The sequence below is a fragment of the Thermobia domestica genome, chromosome 13 (genome assembly GCF_964235325.1).
Source record: "Thermobia domestica chromosome 13, izTheDome1.hap1.1, whole genome shotgun sequence".
Classification (NCBI taxonomy): domain Eukaryota; kingdom Metazoa; phylum Arthropoda; class Insecta; order Zygentoma; family Lepismatidae; genus Thermobia; species Thermobia domestica.
The window spans coordinates 100,866,854-100,893,531 of record NC_137466.1 but is presented as its reverse complement, the minus strand read 5'-3'; the positions used below and the strand labels follow the sequence as shown (position 1 = coordinate 100,893,531).

Below are 26,678 nucleotides of genomic sequence, written 5' to 3'. Positions count from 1 at the left end.
CAAAATAAAATTGTATTGTATATCCAAAACACAATAAATATTAATATATGTTTTGCACATTTTATTATTTTCAAATCAATTTTATTAGTTCACACAACATAATTGTGCAATTTAATGCGCAAAGTTAAATAAATAAATACTTTTCATAAAACAATTCTGTTGATAATACGTAACTTTAAAAATAAACAGTTCAGTTAATAAAAGAAATTCTCCAAACATTTTCTACATAATACAAAAAAAAGTTTATTCAAAACAAACGATAAAATACAAATGTAAAGTTTTCTTTGCAATTTTTAACACGGCAATACAAACTGTTAAAGTAATTTAGTATTTTCAAAAATCATTTCTTTTTAACATAAATTATTTAAGTATTAAACTTTTATATACGTATATATTTTATTATTATTTGTATTTATCTTTAAATATTTTCTTAAAATATAAAATAATATTACGAAAAATTAAAAAAATGCAAACATGTGAAACAATACTAATTGTAAAATAATATAAGTAAATGCAAAAGAAAATAAATATCAAACAAATGTTACTTGCAATCATTTTCAAATTTTTCTAATTATTTATTTCATTAACCATTTTAAAAAGAAAAACAACAAAAATTATTATAATGCATAAGTTTATTTCTTTATATTTTCATCACAATACAATACAATAAAATTACATTAACAAAAAAACTTGATGTTATTTTCATTCAATAGATAAAATAATAATAATTATTATTTCTTCTTTGTATACAATACAATTAATGTTATAAAAAATTTTAGATATTACAAAAATATTTTTAATCCAATGTGATTTTTCTGCATCTTTACAATAAAAGGTTGCATCTTGTTTTCTAACAAAAAGCGTAACAACAAATTCGGTGTTCACGCATTTCGCGTGTAAAGTTTATACTTAAAATTTCACTATCATGTTCTTCAAATAAATCAATCAAAGTTATATCATTGGATAAATATTCTACAGCAAAAGTTCCAATATCATAATGAAATAACCATTGCTCACAAAAAATATTATTATTAAAACGTAAGTATGCACTTATATGTTGTTCACTATACGATACACAAAAAATTATTTTCAAAATACGTAATATGTATACATATATAGTTAAAAGTTTAAAATTTAATTCTTTCTTTCACTTTTTTTGTGTCTTTACACAAACACAAACACAAAGTTCACTTTTCATCTGTAGATCAGTTCACACATGTTTTCTGTCTTTCATTCTAAAAATTTCAATTACATCACTTAAAAATGTCTTATCCCTTTCTTCAACCAAATCATAGTATAATTCATAAAACAATTCTTGTGTACATATGCCTATTATATGCGATTTGGCATATGTATAAAACAGTTCTTCAACTTCTATATCTATTAAAGTTAATATGGCACGTTCCACCAATTCTTCTTCAGTCATGAATAAACACTCATCGCCCATTTGATTGTTAACACTTTCATAACATCCGCTACAAATTAACATTTTATCTGTTTCCCACTCTTTAATCGATTTCACAATGCACTTCGTGTCCACTTTATAATTATTACAGCGACAATTCAAACTCCAAAAGCGTGATGTCCTCGATAATAACGATGGTGATCCTCCCACAAATTCTTCATCTTCTTCAATATCAATATCATCATCATCCGAAGATGATGATAAATAAATAGTTTTTACACTGTCTGGAGAGTCTGCTCTGCTGTTTACCGATAAATTGCTATTCTCGGTCTTCGGGTTATTCTCCACACACGGCGGAGAAAACATCGTCTCTTCATCCGCATACACAAAATCTTCTTTCTGTATAGCAGCCATAGCTAAAATACATACAACATTTTCCAAAACTCTCGTATTTAAACAGTTCAAACAAACAAGATGGCGTCCTCCAGTACCATCAAGTTCATACAAGTCACCTATTCCTTTTCAAAACAATATTTAAACATGTCAATAACACAATACAAAAAACATAAAAACTGTTCTTTACATTAACAAAAAAAATCCCAAAATTCTTTTCATATATACATTCAAGGTAAATCATCCTCTCTTTTACTTCATTTTCAAGTTTATTACCATCCACGCCCAACCGTTCGCGCCCGCGCCTTTTCGCGCCTCGTCCGCGTTTCCGCCGCCGCCGGTTAAAAATCTTTTTATAACAATCCGGTATTGTTCAACACATAAATTATTATTCTTTTACGCATACAGCTGCAAGGTTTCTCTTTACATACATCTGCCAAGTATTCTATAGTTCTATTATTTCTTTATAACGAGCTAGCATTGTTCAACAAGTTTCCCAAGGTTTCTCTTTTATTATTCTTTACATACACCTGCAAAGTATTCTATAGTTCGATTATTTCTTTATACCCTTGTTCTTCGATTTTCCCAAGGTTTCTCTTTTATTATTCTTTACATACACCTGCAAGGTTTCTCTTTTATTATTCTTTATAACAAAACACCCTTGTTCATTAATTTTTCCCAAGGTTTCTCTTTTATTATTCTCTTTTGTGTCACTACTATACATACAATAGTACAACAACCATTACCTGTCATCATATGTCATTTAAACAATAGTGTATTTCTATACAACTATACTCTCTACCCATTGTCTGCGGTGCAACCCGCTGGTGCTTCACTATTACGAATACAATAGGTTTCTATTGTGTTTACCTCTCCCCTTTTTGAGCACATAATCCACTATTCCTACTCTGCGGTATAGGTTTCGCTCTTCCTCCCCTCTCTCTAAAATCGTATGCGCCGGTACAACCCAACTCTGAAACATGGTTATTTAAATAGACAGTGTACTAGTTCTCCTAATATTTCTTTAACCGCCGTAGATATCTCTCTCAGTTTTCGAGCTAGGCAGACTCAAAGTTACAATTTTCTCGATTTCGGCATCCTGTAACTTTGAAACAACGCGTTTCTCGCCCTACGTTCATATGGACGTCTTTTATTGTTTAGGTGCGAAAATTTCACCAGTGAATTTTGGCTACACAATAAATGAACACCCTGTATACGAATATAAGTTTCTCAATACAATACGAACGTACTCTATATAATGCAATCTTGAGATTTCAGTTCTCATTGAAACCTGGTGGAAACTTATTAGAAACTCAGACTATATTCGATACGGAAAGTGGACTCATGTCAATTTGAATACCTTATGGAAAGTAGACTTATATTGATTTGAATACCGAATGGAAATGTGGTTTAAATACACTAATAGTAATTTTAGTTGTAAATCAAACCAAACATAACATGGCACATTACGATTCCCTTTTCGCTATATACAGTACGTCTGACTTTGACGAGCAATATCATACATGATGCAGTCGCTTGATAGTGATATAGTCTTGCGTGGTATGAAAAAAATCTTTGAAGTGCAAAGAGATAGACTGCGATTACAATATGAGTCTGTTTTATTACGAAACTTTTTATACTGAAAGTTTCAAACTATATTTAGCCCAAATTGGTAATTATTTCATGAACAGTTATTTTTGTACTCCGTGATATCATGGACTGACCATGTTCTTGAGAAATGCAGCGGGTGATCCCTCTAGTTAAGCATTGCTGTAGTGATTTCAGTTTGCATGTTGTTGGTAGCAATGCTCGTCTGAATTTTGCATTCTAAATGCAATCATGTAGTATAATGGTCTCATGTTGTCAATGAAAAAAAATGATAATCTATTATGAGATTTTTTTCATATCGACATTAATATAAATATTTTAATCTAAGGCTTTTAGGTAACTAATTAGTGAGCTTATATCCATATGTATGGTTTTTATGCGCTGCATTTGGCATTTTGTTTTGTAATTTTCAACATTATTATTATTATTATTATTATTTCAGGTTGACTAACAAGGAGGATATGACGCTGAGAATCGATTTAGAAGATTTCGATGGAAATAAAGCCTATGCCGAATACTCTAATTTCAAGTAAGAAAGTATGGATTAAGATTCTAGAACACAAATTAAGAGCTGATATCTAGCGTTGTTAAAGAAAATAAATTGAAATAGTGAATTATAAAAACGGTTTTGCAGTGTTGAATATATATATTAAGAGACTTCTGTAGAAAAAATGTAATTTTAATAGAAATAATGGGAAAAATTTTCGAGAAGCCGTGAACCTTCACGCTTAGGTATATCTATGTAAAGAAAATTCATTTTCAGTTTTTTTTTTCAAATTCAATAATTGCATAATTCAATAATTTCAAAAATTGGTTTAAAAAAGTAATGTGGATATTCAATCTCTTAACGGTATTGAATACCTGCACCATCTTCGAAAATTATTTTAAAAGTCTAAAATAGGTATTCAATCTCTTAACGGTATTGAGTGCCTGCATTATCTTCGAAAATTACTTTAAAAGAGTAAAATAAGTACTCAATCTCTTAACAGTGCTAAGTACCTTTGCTATCTTCGAGAATTTCTTTAAAAGATTGGAATAGGTATTCAATCACTTAACGATACATGTGCCATCGTTTTCGGTCCATAAGGGGAATTAATTTTGTATTTTCTTTGAAATGGATGGGAATTTAGTGATGTGAATTTACTTTTTTCTTGTTCAGGTCTATTTTAATGTTCCTTGCTTTGTCAGTGTTATATTTTATTATAGATAATTGTAATATTACTTCAGTTACGTTTAATTTAAAAATATATAACAAAAAATCTAATTTCCACAAAATAAAAGACGTTTAAAAAGACCTGAAAACCAAATCAGTAAAGTCAAACTGTTAAAATCTTTATTCATTTGATAGAAAACAGAAATACAAGATGTCTCAAAAGTCCTCAGTCTGTTATTATCTGAGTGGCAATAAAATGTAAGAGGCGAAACCATCTCCAAATGTAATGTTTTCAATCTAAAGTTAAGGAATTTTTTAAATCCACGAGCCGTTTGGGGTGTACACTCTTTATGCGCTCAATATTAAATGAAAATGCAACGTTGCCATTTACCTGGAGCTGGAGGGGGGAAGGACGGGATGAGAGTATGGAGAAAATTTTTAAGAGTTCGGTGAATGGGAGCATGTTTGAAATGGGGTCTGGCCATCGACACGTTAGCATAATAGACATTAACTTCATTCACTTATGTTGTGGATCCAGGTAAATGGCAACGTTCCATTTTCATTTAACATTGGACGCATAAAAAGTGTACAGCCCAAACGGCTCGTCCGATTTAAAAAAAATCCTTCACTTTAGATTGAAAACACAATTTAGAGACATTTTGTTGTAGCTCTAATAATAATGGTGTTACCTTATATCAGAGGACTTTCAAGACACCCTGTATACTTCCCCACAAAAGTCAGTGGGCTCAAAGACAGAGATGGTGGAGGTATTCAACATGCTTACAATAGCAAGACGACACTACATTGTGTGGTTAATTAGGTAGAGGCTAAGGCTCACATTTTCATTAACTAAAATATTGTCCAAATATAAGAAATATATCAGTCGGTAGATAACGTCGAGCTAAGAAGCTAACGTGCTCGAGGGTAAATTCCCATGTGTAGTTTTCGATAAAATCGAAGAAAAATAACTTTGGTGGCGCTAAAACGCATGTCATTCGTTGCCAATAATAATTAGTAATTTTTAAAAAATGTTGTTGGAAGAAATTGCTATTTTCTTATGTACAGTATATGTAGCAAAATATTCTCCTAGCTACCAGATTGTTTCCTTTTTAACGGTGACTCACTCTTTACACACACACATACACCCTTACTACTTCTAATCTCTAGGTACACATAATCAAATGTTTAACATTCAATTACTTTTAAATGTTCAATTGATTTATTTCGTTTTACGTCATTATAATGCGTCATTACGTTAATAGAATCAGTTTTAACCAAATTACACTTAAATTAGTAAGGAATAAATAGAATTGTTAATGTCTATGAAAAGTTTTGGCTATTCTAACTGAAAACATAATATGGCTTATATTTTATATGAATATATGTATAATATGGTGAAAGAACAAAGCGTCGACAAACGCCAGAATTATCTTATTTGGAACGGCTCGTGAATACGTTCGGAATACTTTCTTTTCAAACAAATAGGATATTAATTCAACCGATACTGATAGTATAAAGAGGAATTGTGGGTATTGCGAAAATGAACTATATACAAGATGTCCGAGAATTCTCCATACTCATACAGAGAACAATGTCAATGTAATTTTAGTTGGAGTATTGAGTAACATGGTTTCATGGTCAATGTTGGTATCTCAGCTCTCAAGGTCACGCGAGTGGTTTCTGTTATAGCCTACATTTGAGCAACGGTTAGTGCGATGTGCGAACGAGCATATACAAGACAAGCAATGACACAAGTAATGACTGTGTTTAGAGATCGCTTTGGCAAAGGTCCATCTCGTAAAGCAATCCTGCTTAATTGGGGGAAACTTGAATTTTCTTCTAGATGTGTAAATTTTAAAGAGGACATGGTGACGCGTACATCTATGTCTATGGAGTACATGCAGATCTACTGGATACATGTAAGTACTCGACTATAGTGTGTACTAAGTAATTAAACTAAAAAAATATACTGACATTGTTCTCTATGATACTCAAATCTAGAGGTAGAGGGATATCTCGGACAACCTGTACAATGGTTGTATAGCAGATATATAAGTTTATGATGTTTGTTCTTTTGGCGTTAGATATATATTAAGTCTTGCTAAAATTAAGATAATTGATATTCAAGGAGTTATCTTCTTCAATTCTAGGATAGATAACGAAGACAATAACTACTCCCTGTGGGTTGGAGGCTATTCTGGAAATGCTACTGATTCTTTGTCAGCGCATAATGGTTTTGCATTTAGTACAATCGACAGAGATAATGATGATGCTCCACCCTGTTGTCCGTGTGCGCCAGCATATGGAGGTGGTTGGTGGTTTTACAGGTAAGTTTTTCATCGTATACAAGAACTATTACTTCCATTCTATACAACTATTACTTCCATTGCCTGGCGTTATTCAACAGAGAAGACTAAGACCGACCAGAGGGCTTTTACATCATGTTCCTGTCTTTGTTTATTGGAGTTAACTGCCTCTTAATTCAAGTAGCTTCATAGTTGTCTCATGAGGCTGGAACGACTTTGAAAACTTGAAAATTTTCTGATTCCACCGAGAATCAACATCCGAAACCACTCACAACAAAACCGAGTGATCTATTTGTGTATTATTATTATTATTATTATTATTATTATTATTATTATTATTATTATTATTATTATTATTATTATTATTAGAAATGCCAGCTCATATGTATATTTATACAAGATGCTTGCAAGATCAAAATTAGAGTTCGGTGTAGTTATTTGGAATAGTATAGGTAAAACATTGGCAAACAAAATTGAATCAGTACAAAAATGTTTTATGAGGTTACTCTGCTATAAAATGAATAGAGATTACTCCTCACGTAGTTATGAATACTGGTGTCAATTTTGGGGATTGCAGGCATTGAGCGACAGGAGAAAAGTTATTGAAAGAGATTTTATTAAGAAACTATTAGACAATAGCTATCATAGTGAATATTGCTTGCATAATATAGGTATAAGGGTACCAATGTATAACACAAGAAATATATCAACATTAGTTCCGTTGAATCCGAAATCTGTAATTTTAAGAAGATTGACCAATTCTTTTAATTTAGTTTAATTTATTTTTATCAGTATAAAAGCATGAATTTTAGAGCTTGACAAATATTATTTTTACTATTTATGACGACTATTTTGATACTAAAAAAATGGTGTTAATTTGACAAGGAATTATTAATCCGATATTATTTTACTTTATTTTATCATTATGTTTTATTGTTTCAGTATGTAGCTTACATTGTATGTAATATGTGTTTATATTGTCTGATAAAATGCTGTATTTTTGCCGTTAGGCTGTTCATGGCACAGAAATAAACATTATTATTATTATTATTATTATTATTATTATTATTATTATTATTATTATTATAAATTTTAATATTAAAGCCTCAAAATCAACATATAACTAGTGGCGGCTCTAGAGTTGAAATGAAATGAAATGAAATCCTTGAGTTTTACGTCCCACGGTTATGCCGATTGGGCTAAAGGAGACGGTGATAATGAGAGATGAGTGAAATGGTGGAATGAAGAAAGTGGGAGGAAACGGGAGAACCCCGAGAAAACCCACGAGCACGGTGTTTGTCCACCACAAAGTTCACTTGGCGGGGGCAGGGATTGAACCCGGGACCCCAAGCACCAGAGGTGAACACTCTACCACTGAGCCACCGCGCCCCCCCGGCTCTAGAGTTCTACAACAGGGAAGTCATATCGACAATGATGATGAAACTGGCTTCGCATCTCTCACCCCCGTTGCAAAAGCATCCTCTGGCTTTGGGACCTTCAGTGATTTAATTTGCAGGCATTCTTTAAATTCTGGTATTTGGTACAAATATTGCAGGAACAATTTGCCATTGTATAATCATATATCCAGTATATGTCTTACATATAGGAATATTTTACATATTCTGCACAAAGAATTCAAGCAATTCAAAGAGGAAAAAACAATTGATGTTGCCAACATTACTCAATCTAGTTGGTTTTTTTTTCACTTAAATTTCTCAATCGATTCTATAAAGGAAACTCATGTTATTCGGATTCCATGATAAGCTGTAAGCCTTTATCTCATATATCCTAGATGCTGAACAGAACGCTAAGCTCTAATCCATTCCAATCCAATCCAAATTCAATATTTGTACTGTTAATATACCAGTGGCGGCTAATGTTAGTGTTGCAGCGTTGCGTAACGACCGAAGTATTTAAAAAATATATATATTAGCAGTAAGAGGAAAGAGCAGAAAAATTGCTTTCTAATGCTCTCATATATTCTTTAAATAATATATTTTTTTTTACTTCTATAACTGTAAAATCCATTAATCTGTTTTAAAAAGCGAAAAACAATCCGTTACAGAGTCTGTAATTTACATTGCGTTGCATCGAGCATAAAAAGACCAAATTTCTACAGCGCAGCAATTGGAGCGAATGTTGTCTCCTTTCCACTATATCGGAAGTTAAAGGGCTCTGGTCCAGTGGCGTAGCAATAAGGTAGACAGGGTAGACATTGCCTACCGGCGCAGGGAGTTTCGGTATATTAGGGGGCGCCACAGGATTTTAATTAAAAAGAAGTAAATTATATAAATAGAACCTCAAGTTTTCGCGATCTTCCTTTCTGAACATGGCAAGAATGAAAATTCATGCTCACTTCACTCCCAGTTTATTAAATTTCGTATCAAATTATTGGCATTACTGTAAACTCATCGAAGTTATAGCACTGTATGATTAAGAAATGAATCCTCCTGTGTTACTACGAATCAGTCCTGTATTAGATGTACTGAGCTTACTAATTTTAAATAAAATTCCCCTGCGCAACAGGCTTCAACAATAATGAGAAATTCTGTGACCTATTAAATCTGGATTAAAGCGAGTTAAGTATTGCTATGATTATGAGGCACAATACTATAGCCAAGTATCGTGGCTACACAGAATCAAGCACAAGCACCAATGGTCGGGCAAACCGGGCAAACGCCAGGGGCGCCAACGTCAGGGGGCACCCAAATGAGCACCCCAAAATAAATTTTCGAACGTATTTTCTAATATCACTGTAATAAAATGTTAAATATAGGCTAGGCCAAGGGGGGGCGGCAAAAATACACTTTGACTGTGAAAGTTTTGCTCATGAATTAGACATCTTTGATGTGATAAAATAATTTATAGAAGCAAAAGTGAGAAACATTTCTCGTTTTGTATACAATTTGTTGATTTAAAAAGAAACTGAAAATAGAAAAAAAATGTTTATAAGCGGTTTCACAAAATTTTATTATTTATTTTATAATTATGTAAAATCGTAACCTACTATAGCGTATATTCATTTAAAATCCTTTTGGTAATACTGGTTGATACATTACTGTTTATTTCCACTACCACTGAAAAAAAAGGTCTGAATTTTACATGAATATATATTTTAATGAACAGGGCACTCTGTCCAGTTTACTTTCAGAAGACATACTACAACGATATAAAAGGAAAAACTGCCAATACCGTCCCACTGATAATTTTCGGTTTATGGCCGTTTCTGCTCGTACGTGCAAGTTATAGATGGCCATGCATGGGGCCCATTCGGTGACTAACCTGGTAAGGGAGGCGCCAATAGAGATCTGCCTACGGGCTCCAGACTTTGTTACGCCACTGCTCTGGTCTTTGCAATGCTTCTGCAACGCGGTACGGTTTTCAGTGGACGAGAAGGTTTTTCGTACTAAATAAGATTTCTGCATTTTATTTCACAAACAATTAACAAATGGAATTTATTTTTATGCATTCATATTTTTAAAAGGACCATATTGAAGCAAACCAATATGATGACAATTAAAAAAAGAAACGATTGCAGAATTACAAAATAAGAAACAAAATTTGTAGTAAAGCAGAAAACAAATGAAATTAAACACACATTTACAAGTTGATGCTTAGCGTATATAGATAATGAAGGCTTCTTGTACAGTAATTTGTGAACCAAATATTAATAAGTCAATATATAGAATCCCTACTGTGTGGATAGTATTTTAGTATATACATATTTATTTTATAAAATAAATGTATTTTATAACTTCGATAACTTTCCACATAAAACTGTATGATGAGAAACGCCACATTGAATTTGGAACCAGTTAGCAATGCTCAGGGGCGCAGCCACGAGGGGGAGGTCCACCGGGTCCGGAACTCCCCAAAATTTCGAAACTCAACTAACATTTGTAGACTTTCTTAACGAAATATACTTGTTTAACAGAGAAATTGTTGATTTAGGCTAAAGAATTGATTTTACACCTCATCGTGTACTCTTTCTTTTCGTATAAAAATAATCGTTCTATCATTTTTTCTAAAAAAAAAAAATATAGGTGACAGTAATTAAGAATTTCTTATCGTGTTTTCGGGTGCAGAATAAGACACGTTCGATATTACATAGACGTATTGGACCCCCTCAAATACTTTAGACCCCTCCCAGCATTTCTGGGTGTAGAACTAACAATACTGTTTTTTTATGCTCTTTGATTTTTGGCTTATGTTACATGCTCATCCTACATCCGGTGGGTTTCAAAGTTCGCTTTGCAGAACGTATGACATTGATAAGCATTGTTTCTCTTCATGTAGAAGTATATTGTGTTCATTGTGCATTGCTTACAACCAAGACAGATGATTTGGAATGTAGTTTTTCTTTTACGCACGTGTGTGAGGGTTGGTGTATATGTGTCATTCGCAATTCATATCTCTTTTGTATCAGATGTTTTGGGTTTTGTATCAGGTGTTTTGGTTTTTAGTTATTAGATTTACTTGTATTTTGTGTGTTCTAATTCTGTAAATAACCTACAAATTCTGAATGGATTTTATACCATAACTTCTGTAAATAACTTACAAAAGAATCAATTTTCCCAGCTCTGCATTGAGGAAAAACTTGCAATTAAGGCTTAGACAAAACAAAGGGCAATTCAGAAGAGTGTTAGATAAAAAATCAGTTTAAATTCACAGGACATCCTATGGCAGCAATGTTGTTTGCACTAGATATATTTCCACAATTTGTTTTAATTTTTTCTAGATAAACTGTGAACAAAGTGTGTTCAATTTACATTTTTTAATAACATTAATCTCTGCCACGAACTGTCTTCAGTCTACGCTGCAGAGGAATTTGGATCACTGTCAGAACTGGGTTTGGAAGAATGAATTGTTCGCAATAATCTAGAAAAATTATTTAGTGAATCTACCAAGCTTCTGAAATTAATATTAACTGTACTTATGACGTCAACAAAAGGAGAAAGGCACTTTTCCACATCGTAAAGAATTTACACTTTCAAGGAATTGAATGTCCCAACAAAGGTTATCACCATTGGATGTGCTTTTCATCGAAAAAGACCTGATAATAAGAATACCATAGTTCAACTAGAATCTATTAGACAGATTTGCTCCAATCAAAGAGAGGAGAATGGGATTACTAATTAAATAAGATGACTAATCGGATAAAATATTTTGCGGTACTTTTTTGTATTTTTAAAACAGAATTTTATTTAATTTCACACGTCACATAGCATTTACATGTAAAGTTATGCTGATTAGTCAATTGGTCCAGTTTATATCTTCTGTCTTCGATCGTTCGTACTGCAACACCCAACACCACAATCCACCGGCCGCCACTGTAATGTACTACGTATGTATTTCAACTATGTTCAATACATTTGAAATTCCATTAAGTCTAATTATCACATAAAACAATAAAAGTTCAAAGATCGACGTTTAAGCAAATTACAGATCACTACGTTTGTAAGCTTAACCAGCTTCTGGTTCATTGTAAATTTACGCAGACCTTATGTAGATTGAGAAGTTCGTAATGAGTGATTATTGATCAAAAATAGGTATCGCAAATCAATTCAAAAATTGTGTAATAAGATAAAGCTTCTAATGATTCATAGCTTATTTGCCGATACCTACAACTACAATAGCATCATTCGATTCTAATATCATTCAATTCTAGCTAAAGATATTACTCTAAGTAGACGCTGAAAATCAAACCATACTTACATGACAAATTATGATGTATTACTCGATAAGTCGAGATTTACAAAGAGTAAATGTATTTGTAATTATTTCATCATCATAATTCATTTCTCAAACTCTCCTTTAACCTAGAAGACGTAGATGTAAGGGAAATCCAATAATAATAATAATAAGAATAAATTAAAGTGACGTGATGACACTAAATATCGCTCATAATATCGGTGGAATAAACAATATTTTCTGTAGAGAAAAATTATCAATTTAATGTCATTATTATCCAGATGGTATTTTGATGTCTGTAAGAGTACCTTTTAAATCCCATGGAATATATTCCCACTTATTTAATTATATACAAAACTAAAATTAAATTGAAATACTTACGATTATCAAGATGTCAATGTGCAGATATGACTAGGCTTGGAATGTTTTGTATAATTTGGCATAAGAAATTCAAGCAATACATACATCTTAAAATCCTATATTTTGTTTTGAATACTATTTATTTATTTATTTATTTATTTCAGCTGCTTTGAATCTAATTTGAACGGAGTATACCACACAAACCCAGTGGACAATGAATATTTCAGAGGAATTATTTGGGAGCTATGGTTAGGAGATTATTCTCTTAAATCATCTGAAATGAAGATTCGACCGCGAAGTGTAACAGAAGATTCGGATTTTGGTGAATCATCAACAGACGACGAAAAACCATTAGATGTTCCAGAAGATCCATAGCAACAAAAATAAATATATGAAATATAGACTCACGATAATTATCATAGGTTGCGAGCACAGTTCCTCGAACATTATGGGTGCTATGAATAAATCATAATTATGTAAGAAAAGAATATTTGGGGGGGGGGAAGATGTGAGGTCGAGTAAAAATAACGTAATGAAATGTAATTTCGTGACTAAAGTTATGGAATTGCATTAGTTCCTTTAAATTAGTGTAAGAATCGTTATTATAATTTGTGTATGATTGATAAACAGCTGAGAGATGACTGTTCATTATGAGAGGAAAAGTGTAAAAAGGTAGCAATCGGCATGAAAATGAATAACAAAGACCATGTATATAAACACATAGACAATTGTAAACACATAGTTTTTTTCTATTTTTATAATTTGTAGTATTTCATCTCATAAACCTTAATGCTGGACATATCAATTAAGAAATATGTCACTTTGTATGTAAAATACACAGTATGTTACATTATAGCGGCAAAAAGAAATTACTTAAGAAATAACTTTCTCTTTTCGTGGATAACTCACATACTTTTAATGTAAATATTGACATTGTGTGATTCAAATTTTCTTTTTAAATATAAGTGTTATCTTTCTTATTTGTTTGGTTGTGTTTTATAAATAATAAATCCTTCAACTAATAATTCATTAGATATTCAACAGTTGAGAGTATGAAAAACACAGTAAATTAGAATTATTATTGGATTTTTAATGAGCCTACCATTCAGATTAGACGTTTTCATAGCTTCTTGCTGAATAATTAGCATTTATATTTTAAAATGATCATTTTACACATCTATATATATAAAAGAGAACGTACAAATCCTTTGTCCGCTCATCACGCTAATACGGCTGAACCAATTTCTTTTATTTTTGGGGGGTTATTAGGATTTGGACCCTAGATGGTTTTTATCATATCACTTTAATTTTCAATTACCAGTGTCTTGAGATAATTGACCATTCAGGTGTCCATTACGTACAAATCCTTTGTTAGTTCATCATAGGTATAAAAATAAACGTATTTATATGCAACCCGCATGACCGTGTCACTCGGCGGGTTAACATACATGACAGGCGTTATAATGGTTTTTATCATATCACTTGAAAGCGAAAAAGTAAAAATTATCTAAGTAACAAAGTTTATTGCGTTCGGGGGTGACCGCAGCGAAGCGGGGCGGGTTAACATAAATGACAGGCGATATAATGTTAACATTTACTGCAATCTTCTATGGTTTTTATCATATCACTTGAAAGCGAAAAAGTAAAAATTATCTAAGTAACAAAGTTTATTGCGTTCCGGGGTGACCGCAGCGAAGCGGGGTGAACGCTGCTAGTCATTGATAAATTCTTCTTTCATGGTAATAATATTAATGTTAACGATCAAATAAATATGATGTGGTCGATCATGTATGCAGTAAAGATATTAAAATCAAACTTTAAGAAATTATACCTTGTACGAAATGTGAGAAGTATTGGTAAATCAGAACTTCATTTAGACCCTAGAAGAGTACAAAAAGAAAGAAATGTAAATGTACATGTACTAACAACACTTATGTACCAAAATAGAACAGAAATAACCTTATAATCTATTTAAACCAAATATTCAAACGTTTCTCTGGAAAAGGATACACTATTATATACAGTATATTAGGGCATTAGATTCAAGATATCCTATTATTTTCTCAGCTTCGAGTACAAAAGGGTTGAAAGATTGAATACAAAATTTAGTAAGCAAGAAGTAAGGTCTGAATTTTTTAAATGTTATTTATTGAATTCACCGTAAATAAATATTACAATTATTTGTTTTCGCATATATAATTTTATTAATAAATAAAATATTCAATGAAAAATAAGTGTGATAATATTTACTTAAAATGAAATATAAAAAATATATTTAATTGACACTTCTTTGGTCACAATATAAAAGTAATTGACTTGTATATTTCTCCGACTGATTCACTCATTTGTATTACTGTATTCTTTATAGTCATTATTAACATTGGCAGATCCAGTAAGTAGTCTTGAATTTCCAGAACCAGAGAGGCCATTACTGTTTGTTAGATCGGAAGATCGAACACTAAAATCTGTATCTATTGTAGCGAATGTATAGCGCACGGAATGTTCACATTTTAACATAGTCTTAGGAAATATTTCTAGATGTTTACAATTTACATATGTGTCATTATTCAGAATTATAATATAATGCCGGTTCTGGTATAAACTCAACCATTCGAATCAGAGAGGGTTTGAAACAATTACTCATGGTCGGAGTCATTGTATATTAGCTTGTCTAGTTTTTTTGCAACCCTCATTCTTATTGCCTGGTCTTCTCTTAATTCTTGGGTGAAATTCATTTCTTGCATCGATAGGTGTTTACATTCCCAAGCTAACAACGTATTCTCATTTTTACATTCACTTAAGAGGTATTTATTGAAAGTATGAAGTTGATCAATTTCATGTAACAATCGTTGAGAACCAAATATTTTCAATTTTTCGCGAAAAGTCTTTAAAAAGAAATCATACAAGATTTGATTTCCATTGTTAATAATTCTAATCTTTTCCTGCTCATCTTCTGTTAAAGTATTTCTCAAACTTTGATGTCTTGTGTTAATGTTTATGAATGCAACATCTGGAATGGACCATTCCATTAGATCCTTTAAAAGTATCAATGATGCTTCCATATATTCAGAAATCATTACTAAATCAAAGAATTTATTCATTTCTTCAACAAATGACATTACAGCTAACGGATCACGTAAATGCTTTTCTTTCATACCCATGTCAAAAAGCATCTGATTGTGGCCTATTCTACCCCCGAACCTCTCTTGATTAGTAACGAATTCAACTGGATAATAGTATAACATTTTCCTAAGCGATACGTTATACATTCTGGATAAGGCATAATAAGAAAACATTGATTCGTATTGGTCAACAGGGTTCCTGAGGATAGTAATCTTTGCGAAATTTTCATACATTACTTCTATTACAGAAGGTATATGAAGACGTGTGTGATGTGCAAATATATTATACTTTCCATCAGGTGTTCGAACTCTTGAACTTATTGAGTTGGTGTTAAAAGGTTGCGGATGACCAAGGTAGTTGTCTTCTTCTGGTAAGACGAAATTCAGTCGTCGCTTGTGGCCGAATCTCATCAGGATATTTTGAATAGTACTACTTGCGCACTTGTGGGTTTTTAAGAAGAAAATATTCCTTCTTTCCCGTTTCCGTAGTGAATTGAATCTGAAAATAATTAATGAAATATTGTTAGGTAAAGTAGTAACTAAACAACAACTTTTTAAAACAACTATGAAAAATTCAATGCGAGAATTAATAACTTTTTGCATTAAGCATAATGATAGTACAGATTGATATACGTGTAAGTAGGCTACCAATGAAGTTCGAGTTACAGTATTACAATCATTACTTTTATATCATTCACTGAAGAGTTACATAACCAATGGACTAATAAGGACCTTAGCATTCAATAAATTAAATTTTGTATATTGATCCCTTATTTGTAATTTTCGGAGTATTGGCCAGTCGAATTAGAAATCTCTATGGTACTCATGGACATAACTATTAATGATCTTTTTCTTGCACAATATTGTTGTAATTGTGTTCCTCATAAACACATTAAACGTTGTCGCTGATCCAAGTTGTGTTAAGCAGTGGTGGATATAGCCCAGGGCTGGGAGACCTAGGTCTCCCAGTTTTGTATAAAAAATATTTTAAACCATTATTTATATATTTTTGGAAGTTTATAGTAAGCTCATGATATGTTTATCGTAGTCTGGGTTCTGGCTGCACCCATCCCAGTGTTTACCTTCTAGATCCGCCACTGGTGTTAAGGCAGCCAATTTGAAAAATTACGGAACGAAGACGCGCCTTATTTTTTTTCTCAAAAACAGTTAGTTTTAGAAGGAAAATGAACTGGACGAAACAGTAAGAAATTTCCTATCAAATAGAGATTTTAGATTTTCCCAAGGCTCACTATTCTCCAGACATGATGGTCACTTCGTGAAAAAATTACATTAACGAATACCTGAAAACTGTCAATTTTATCGGAATGTTGGAATATTTTCAGAATAAACGACCATCATTCATCTCCAAATGATGTTTTAATTATGAAAGTTGAATTTTAGGATATTTCTTGTTTCTTGACGGTCGGGAAAATGTTTTCAGTTCCCTCCCCCAAGTCCACATTACTTATACAACTAAAGCTAAGTTTTTAAATGAAAATGGAAATGGTATTTATATCATTTTGTTCAAGGTGTTCGTCGAGCCTGTCGTTATTATCAGGGCTGTACCGAAAATGTCATGGCCCGTTCTCAATGTTTTTTTAAGAAACAAAAAGAAAACATCATCACATAACTCGAAAAGCCTCCAAGGTGACATAGAGAACTGTGTGGCAAAGAAACGTACTCAGTTTTTAAATGCTCATATTTCCATTGTAAACAGAACCAGAAATTTGCAATTTACATTTGACAATCTTCAAACATTATTCGTTTAGTTTTAGTATGCTTCAAATTAATAACTCTAAGATTCTGGTAGCAATAAGCGATTCTTTAACCAACGACTCACTTTACCTCCCCCCCCCTCCACATTAAAAGTACAAAACGCTAACACTGTAAAATATACTGTAAATGTATTAGTAATACTGTATATATAATATTATATACATCATGTAATTAATATTATATGAAATATAAATTACTAGCGATTGCATGTGAACTACAATCGTACATTAACTATAATATAAAATGCATTCCCTTGTTTACGTAGAAACATGACTATGAGAACAATAATATTGACAAACCAAATACGAAAACAATGCTTTGTTACAAACAAAAAGAACAATTGTTTTGATTCTTTTAGCAGTTATTACCAATAAAGTCCCTCTACCTTCATAACTGGAACAGCCTTCATGCCACCGGTTTTCACATAACTTGCAGATGATTCAGTCTTCAAATGTAGGGCCTACGTTCCGATATACTTTTCCTCATGTGAACAGAATATATGATTCTCAACTTCAGCTGCTCATGCTTTTCCGGTCAGACTTGGTGTTATCATTGGCTACAGAGAATGTACGTTTAATTGATTTTCTAGGTATTTTGAGGAACGCCTTACAAGAGTTTTAATTCTTTGTCTTGAGTTTTAGTTTGTAACATATTCTTAAATAGCAAACTAGTAACTATTTCACATCTTATTTTGCCTTTCTTGTTTCTCTGCTACCTTTTTGAGAGTGGTATGGTTTATCCAGGGAACCTAATTTAACAGGTGCTAGAATTGGTGGGTCAAATACAGAATCCAAATCACTATCTGCTGTGATTTGAGAACGCTGTACATATAGGATCTATAGGATATATAGGATAGGTCAGCTCAAGGCTCAACTGACACATCCGCTTCTATACTTTTTAGATAACGGCAGTTGATGGTACTGCATCGTCCACTCCGACTAACCCATAGACTTCGTTGTTTTTTGCTACAGATGATGTCATTTCCTCATTACTGTGCACATCTGTTACTATAGATTTATAGTGGGAAATTTCATCGATCTAAGGGAACTTTATTCAATTTTGCGACCACGCAATTTAGCAATGAATACCTGCGATGTAAGTAGCTAAATATTCGTTGGTATGAAATTGTCAGGAAATCGGACAATGGTTACGTGTAACGATTGCAAATATGACCTGAAGGGAAGCAGTGAAGTGTGCGTGCGCAGAGCCTGCAACAGGCACGCTTTGTGTTAACAGTTCATTTGACTTGTGTCCTGCTGTGCTTACACACAGTGATTAGTGCAGTGCTGGAATAGTATTGAAGGTGTCAGAAGGGAAGATCGAGCATTTGAACTTCGCATTGCATTGTAGAGTTCCTAGAGAGCAGCGTTGGAAAAGAATGTATTTCAACGTGTGTTAAAAATCTTGTGTGTGAATTACAAACAAGGTTTTAAGTAGGTGTTCTGTTGTGTTCAGCCTGCGGATTAAGTTCACCTGAAAGCTTATTGAGGTTAGAAGTGAAAAAAAATTAGAAACCTTGCGCAAGTCAGCACAAGAACGTGAAGATGTGGTGTGAAAATGGCTCCCGTGTGTACATGGTGTGCTATATTCGACGTGTGGAAATAACATGCATCAATAAGGTTTAATTATTTACATAATGGAAGAAATGGGGATAGCAGAACTAACCACTAGTTCGCGAGGAAGGATAAGAAAATGTATTATTGATATACAGGTTAAATGAGACAAAGCCAATTGGCACCGGGAGAGATTTCTAGAAGACAACACAACGTGGTTGGAAAACGAAATGGAATTCAACAAAGCTCCTGTTCCGCCAATGCATACCTCTGTTGAAAATAAACGCGGTAGATTAAAGAAAATATTTGCATAATGCACCTCAAAAGTGGAAAGTAGAAAAGTTAAAGAACTTGTGGAATCAACTAGCAACAATGAATTGTTGAAGGCGACTGAATTAAAACCACGAAGGGAAGAAAACGCGACTCGACAGCGATCATCAAGGAGCTTTGTTATTCTTCCCCCACACGGGGTACAGAAATCAAAAACTATCGAACCGTTTCACTTCCAGTTCCGGCGAAATTATTAGAAGATGAAACTTTGGCATTACTAGTTGCGAATCTTTCGAAAAACCAGTATAATGTTGTGCGTGATTAGACAAAAAAAAAAAAAAAAAAAAAAGAAAAGAAAGCATACACTAAAATGTATCCATCCTATGATAAGGTTAGGGATGCTAAGCAACGTTGTTATCCAGATGAAATAAAAATCACAGAAGGGAAGCAGTTGAATCCTTTCTTAATAATACCGTAAGGAGACTCGGTAAAAACACAAGAAAATGTGTTTCGAACTTTGACCGATGTTCGGAGTAGAGATGCAAGGGCTCGGAAAAAAACGGCTTTTTTGAAAAAAAAAAACTCGGTTTTTTCTGCTTTGCTTTTTTGCTTGGGAAATTTTGGGCTTTTTTGAAAATTCTGCTTTAAATTGATAAACCAGATTTTGTTTCGCTTCTCTACAACACAAAAAGTCATTTAATTAGTGGTTGATGCCGATAATAATATAAAACCTCGAAAATAAACCATGAATTTCGAAAAGATATTTCAAACAGTTTTACTTCTCAACATATTTACATTATGAATTCCAAAGGATTAACCAATATATATAATAAGATGTTTTTTTAACCTCCTACATACAAAAGTAAGTAGGGTTGGCAAGAGCCATGGTTGTTTTTGAAAATGCCAAAAACCCGTTTTTGGGGGGGAGTTTAAACTAGGCTTTTTTGGTTTAAACCAGGTTTTTTTGGGTTTAGATATTTTGCTTTATGTATTTATATTACATATTATATTACATTTCATAATCAGTACGCTAAAACTGAGGTATTAAATTACAAATTTAGTGCGTACATATCATTGAAAGTACAATCTAAGCTAATGTTGGAAGCTACGTAGGCAATCGATAAATTTTGTCAATTTATATCAGTATATTTAAGCAACCTTGGCTTCTTTATAAAACAACAGGCATTCAGGCATGCAGAAATATACAATTTAGTTTCGTTTCGTATGTTCAGGCTTAACATCCTTACGTAATACCGAGGTTATCAAGGAGAAGACTTTCGCTTAAAGTGACATCCGAACCGCTACTTTGTTTACGCATGAAAGAAGGGTTGTGGTTCGACCGAGAATTGAACATGGGACATCTTGATTAAAAGGTGAAAAGGAAATAAAACTAATGCAGATGGTTTGATGTATGGAAACGTCACCATGAAGTTCACACGATTCGCATTTTTCGTACCTTTTATTTATTTATTTTTTTTTTGTTTAAACCAGTTGTTTATTTTAAAAAAAGAAGAAAAACAGCTGGTGTAAACCAGCCAACCCTAAGAGTAAATACTTCTTTTTAAAAAATACTCAAATAAGTAGCAAAATTCTATGTAGTATTTTTACTTCAAAATATTCCATACCCTCTTTTTGGAACAAAATAAAATTAAAATAAAACATAAGAAAAATACTTAGATTTATATGATACACTTAAAGGCTGCACACCTAGAGCTTTTGGTTTTGTATATTCTTGAAATTCTACAGTTTTATATAAGCACCATCACGGTTTATTCAGTCCTCAAGTTTTCTGTATTTTTAACAAGAGGGATTGAACATGAAGGGTTGAGTTGATTTTGAGTTTTACGTCCCGTTCAGCAGCGAGGCTATATGAGACGTGGACCTACTGATTAACGTGGAATCCGAACCACATGAGCTCCCGCCGGGAATCGAACCCGGGCCTCCCACGCCAAAGGCGCGTACGCTAACCGCTTAGCCACGGATGAGCTCTGAACATGAAGGGTGTGAGATAAGAACATGGTAACCCATAATTTTACTATTTTAAGAAATTAGAAATTTTCTGCTGCACAATCCATTTTGAAAGTCGGAAAGCTGATTTTTCACATAAGTCTATACATGAGGGATTAAATGAAGCGGTATGCGTTGCTGCCTATCTGATGCTGCGATTTGTTAGTTACCATGTTCTTGGCTCACACCCTTCATATCATTATGGAACTCTCCCCAACCCACCAATACACACAAAAAAAGGACTACGGAATATATTTAAGTTAAGATAAATACAACTGCACAACAAACATGATTGACTGGAGCTTTTGCGCTTCTATCGAGAAGTCCGGAATTCAACTCAGCATTCGACCATTCTGACAAAACTTTTCTTCATTCCATCTATGAAGTAGAAATAGTGCGTGTACTGTGAGTTGGCTGACTTCATTTCTTATTGTTTTTAAATCGTTATTATTACTAATTACCAGCAGTGACGGTTTTGCGAGGGTTAGGGGGGGGCGGTCTTTCGGACTGAAGCCTGTTCCCCAAAATTACGGAATGTCTAAAACAAACGAAATATCTATTAGTTATGCCTTTACTCATAAACTTTAAGCTGCCGTCAAATAAAAATTACGAATGTTTAGAAAAACTAAACATTAGTAAGAAAAAAACCCTCCCAAAATACTTTTCTAAATCCGCCACTGATTCTCAGTATAAAATAATCTTCAAGGTTGTATCCGGAAGATTATCGCTAAATATATAAACGAAACGAAATACAGTATTAGTTATGCCTGTACTCATAAACTTCAAGCTCCTCCCAAATAAAATTAGGAGATTTTAGAAAATGAAACAATCAGAGAAACCCGTCCCAAAGTACGTTTCTAAATCCGCTACTGATTATTTGTATAAATTAGTATTCAAGGTTGTATTCGGAAAATTATTGCTAAATCGTTGCACAGATACAGTATAACAGACATGTGGAAGTACGGTTAGACGGATATATTGAAAAACGTACGCTTTGACGGATATATAGAAAAACGTAAGTTTAACTTCTGCGTTAGAAGCTAGAGTACTAAGCTCTTAGAAATGAAACAGACGACAAACTGAAATGATATCGAGAAGAAAAAATATCGATAACTCAACAGTTAAAATAAAGTTAAATAGCCCCTAAAATTGCCCTCAAATACTACATTCTTCATGTTAGCTTTAATTCGTAAAACATGTGCTCCAATCATCTTGATGGTGAATTTTAGAGCGAAATATGGCATTTAGGTCATGGAATTCTTATCTAACTATAGAATATACTATAAGAAAGCTATTTAGATAGAAAAATCATGAAAATGAAAAAAGCCAAAATTTCCAAAATTCTCGTTTTTTTCCCAAAAAAGCCGGCTTTTTATGTGAAAAAAACCATCGATTCAAAAAAGCCGGCTTTTTTGCATCTCTAGTTCGGAGCATTTAACATCATTGTTAAGTGGGGCTTTGATGGTGTGCAACAAAATGAGTATCACCACACCTTTTTAGATGAGCATTCAACTGACGAGAGTTTATTTAGTGTATCTATGGTCCCTATTCAACTGCACAGCGTCACAACAATAGTAACTGTCATTTGGCAAAATTTCGCTCCATCCTCTACCCGTACAAAACGAAGTTCAGAAAGCAGAAGACCAAATCGATAAACAATCCGACCATAATAACCGTAGGTGACAGGGAATTGTTTTTGTTCGGCCTAAGATGATTTTTTGTGTGATTGATGGAAAAGTTTGTAATTCTGTATCCTCATGCATGTCTACGCAAACGTCTTATTTATACGTAGCACAACTGAGAGAGATGAATAATTTTGATATTCTTCCTCATAAAACTATAGATCCGAACTTTTTGACTTTTTACTCTCTCCGCTTCGTTTTTGGATACGTTCTATGGAATGTATTCTCCACATTGCCTACCGATTAGACATTAAAGTATAGCAAGTACGAGGCAAAGACAATCTGGTGAAAATGGAAGAAAAAGAGAAACGTGTCCAAGCAAAATTTCGTAGTGAGCTCGGACTATTGGTAGATATGCCGAAACAACAAGCAGGAAACATTAATGATGACAATACAGTCCGCAAGGTTTTTTTTTTTTTTTTTTTTTGAATGCTGAAAAATCGTTCAAAATAACGGGTAAATGTCCACTTAATTAAGAGATTTCACATTATTTTAGAATACTTAAATTGTTGTTTTCCGACTAATACGTAGAAATTTGGCGAGTATGCTCGTTGCACTTTGGAACTGAATTTGCGAGAGTATTCATGGTATCAGTGATACAGAGAAGGGGGACCAGGGGGACTGGCCCCCAAAGGGCTCCGACAATGTACTTTAGTACTTTGTTATTTCTAATTTTTTCTCGGGAGTCCTCCCCGATACACACCACCTTTACGAAGACACTTACATGTCGGGTGGGAAGGATTGCGTGCTACAGTGAAATTTAGAGCTATGTCGGTGGTAGTTCACTACCAGAAGGGCCATCCCTACCAAATTGGTCTAAATGCAGTAGCCAGACGAAGAGTGTTCTGGGAGAAGGAAGCAGTTCTCCAGTAGCCAAGTTGGCGGAATCATAGTGATTGGTACGGCAACTTGGACATTTAGTCCAAGGCGTGGTCAGAGTGACTTGAACGGCTGGGATACTGCGGGATGGAAGGCAACGGGAAACCACTACTCTATTTTCCCTAGTTTGCTGGCAGCAAAAAGAGAACATATGAACAATGGTCTTTCGCAAGTCAAAATGTAGTTCCGGAGGTAAAACATCCCCCCATTCTGATCTCCGGGAGGGGGGTGGCTTGGAAAGGACCACTGGACGAAAAAGTAATAATGAGGGAAGAGAGACAGAGAAAGAAAGACAGGGAAGAGCAAAAGGTTTAGAATAGGGGCATGGAACGTACGTACTATGTTACAGGGAGGAAAATTAGAAAATCTTAAAGAAGAAATGAAACAAAATAACCTAGATTTGGTAGGAGTTTGTGAAGTTAGATGGGAAGGTAATGGGATGTTGAATAGCGAAGGGCATAGAATGTGGTCAGGTAATGAAAAGGGCGGTCATAGTGGCGTAGAAATAATTCTTGGAAAGCGTATAAAAGGAAAAGGTAGTGAAAGTACAATTTATTGATGATAGAGTTATGATGTTATGACTTAAAGAGAAAACGAAGGATCTAGTGGTGATATGGATATATGTACCGACGACTTCGCATGCAAATGAAGAAGTAGACGAAAATTATGAGAAAATAGAAGAAATTAAAGATAGGGAGAAGAGGGGTGCATGCGTAATTGTAATGGGAAGTTTCAATGCAGTTGTGGGAGTAAAACAGGAAGGTAGCATCGTGGGCAAATATGGTTTAGACGAAAGAAATGAAAGGGGAGAGGGACTAGTGAATTTCTGTAGACAGAATTCACTAGTAATTGGGAACACTTGGTTCAATCAGCATAAGAGAAGAAGATATACATGGAAATCACCAATAGACGGTGGAAGATATCAAATAGAATATGTTATGATTCAGGACAGGTACCGGAATAGCTTAAAAAACGCGAAGACCCTTCCCTATATTTTCTCTGATCATAATCTTGTGCTGGCCGAAGTAAATATTCAGCTGAAAAATGTAGATAGAAGAAAAGTAGGTAACAAAGTGCTGAATACTGAAAAGTTGAAAAACGAGGAAATAAGAAAACTTTTCGTTGAAAACTTCGAAGAAGAATATTCAAACCAGAAAAGAATAGGCGCAGATAGTAACACACAGTGGGAATACATTAAACTTTGCTTACAGCAGGCTGCAGAAGAAGCAGTAGGTCACCATGAACGCAAAACGGCTAAGAAACCATGGGTTACAGAGCAGATGTTGCAGAAAATGAGAGAAAGGAAGACATGGAAACAGGTTGATACAGAAGAGGGCAGAAAGATGTACAGAAAGTTGAATAATGAGTTACGAAGAGAAACCGACAGAGAGAGGGAAGAGTTTTACAAAAGAAAATGCGAGGACATAGAAGAATTAGAAAGAGTTGGGAAATATGAGGAAATGTATAAAGAAGTGAAATCTGTGGAATTTCGGAGGAAACAAGGGTGTATTACGATGGCAGTAGAAAATAAAAATGGGAAGGTAGTCACCGAGAGAAATGAGGTCATAGAAAGATGGAAAGAATACGTGGAAGACTTATATGAGAGTAGGGAAAGACCGTGTAGCCTAAATGTTGAAGTAGAAAATGAAGTAGGTGAGGTTGATAAAGGATTTAGTATTCTTCGGGATGAGCTTGAAAAGGCTATATCCGAGATTAGAAATGGAAAGGTAATCGGGATAGATAATGTACCAATCGAATTCATTAAAAATATAGGAGACAAGGGAAAGAAAGAATTGTTCCGACTATGCAATGAAATACATGAGACAGGGGAGTGGTCAAAAGACTGCCTGAAGACGATCATGATACCGATGGCTAAAAAATCGAACCCAAAGATATGTGAGGATTATAGAACTATTAGTCTCATATCTCATGCAGCTTAAAAATTTTGCTCCGAATACTGAACAGAAGGTTATATCGAAGAACAAATGAAGAAGTTGAGGAGGAGCAGTTCGAGTTCAGAAGAGGTAAGGGCACAATAGATGCTATTGGATTATTAAGGGCGATCGGTGAAAGATTTATAAAAAATGGGAAAGAGGTGTATGTTGTATTTATCGATCTAGAAAAGGCTTTTTACCGCGTGAATTGGGAATTGTTGTTGGGAGTTCTAAAGAAGATAGGGTTGGAATGGAAAGATCGAAGACTCATAAGAAACTTATACATGAACCAACAAGTAAGTGTTAGGATAGAGGAAGAACTGACGGAAGAGAGTGCAATTGGAAGGAGAGTTCGACAAGGATGCTGCCTCTCGCCAACACTATTTAATGTCTATCTAGAAGAGATAGTGAAAAAGAGCCTACATGATGATGATGGCATTTCGGTAGGAGGTAGAATGATAAGATGCATAAGATTTGCAGACGATATGGCGCTTGTTGCAGAATCTGAAAAGGAAATCAATAAAATGTTAGAAAACCTC

General features: G+C 33.7%; 2 protein-coding genes across 3 annotated transcripts in view; one reads left to right on the top strand and one right to left on the bottom strand.

Moving 5' to 3' along the window:
• Window positions 1-14,282, top strand: part of LOC145668395 (uncharacterized) — a 95,501-nt gene extending 81,219 nt beyond the window's left edge. Inside the window, exons 6-8 of the mRNA XM_081736184.1 lie at window positions 3,849-3,935; window positions 6,710-6,886; window positions 13,081-14,282. Coding sequence (XP_081592310.1) covers window positions 3,849-3,935; window positions 6,710-6,886; window positions 13,081-13,291 — 475 coding nt within the window. The 3' untranslated portion in view covers window positions 13,292-14,282. The remainder of the gene's footprint in view (window positions 1-3,848; window positions 3,936-6,709; window positions 6,887-13,080) is intronic.
• A 708-nt stretch (window positions 14,283-14,990) lies between these two features.
• Window positions 14,991-26,678, bottom strand: part of LOC145668396 (galactose-3-O-sulfotransferase 2-like) — a 134,015-nt gene continuing 122,327 nt past the window's right edge. For both annotated transcript variants that reach the window (XM_081736185.1, XM_081736187.1), the window contains one exon: window positions 14,991-16,537. In XM_081736185.1, the coding sequence (XP_081592311.1) occupies window positions 15,553-16,537 (985 nt within the window). In that variant the 3' untranslated portion in view covers window positions 14,991-15,552. The remainder of the gene's footprint in view (window positions 16,538-26,678) is intronic.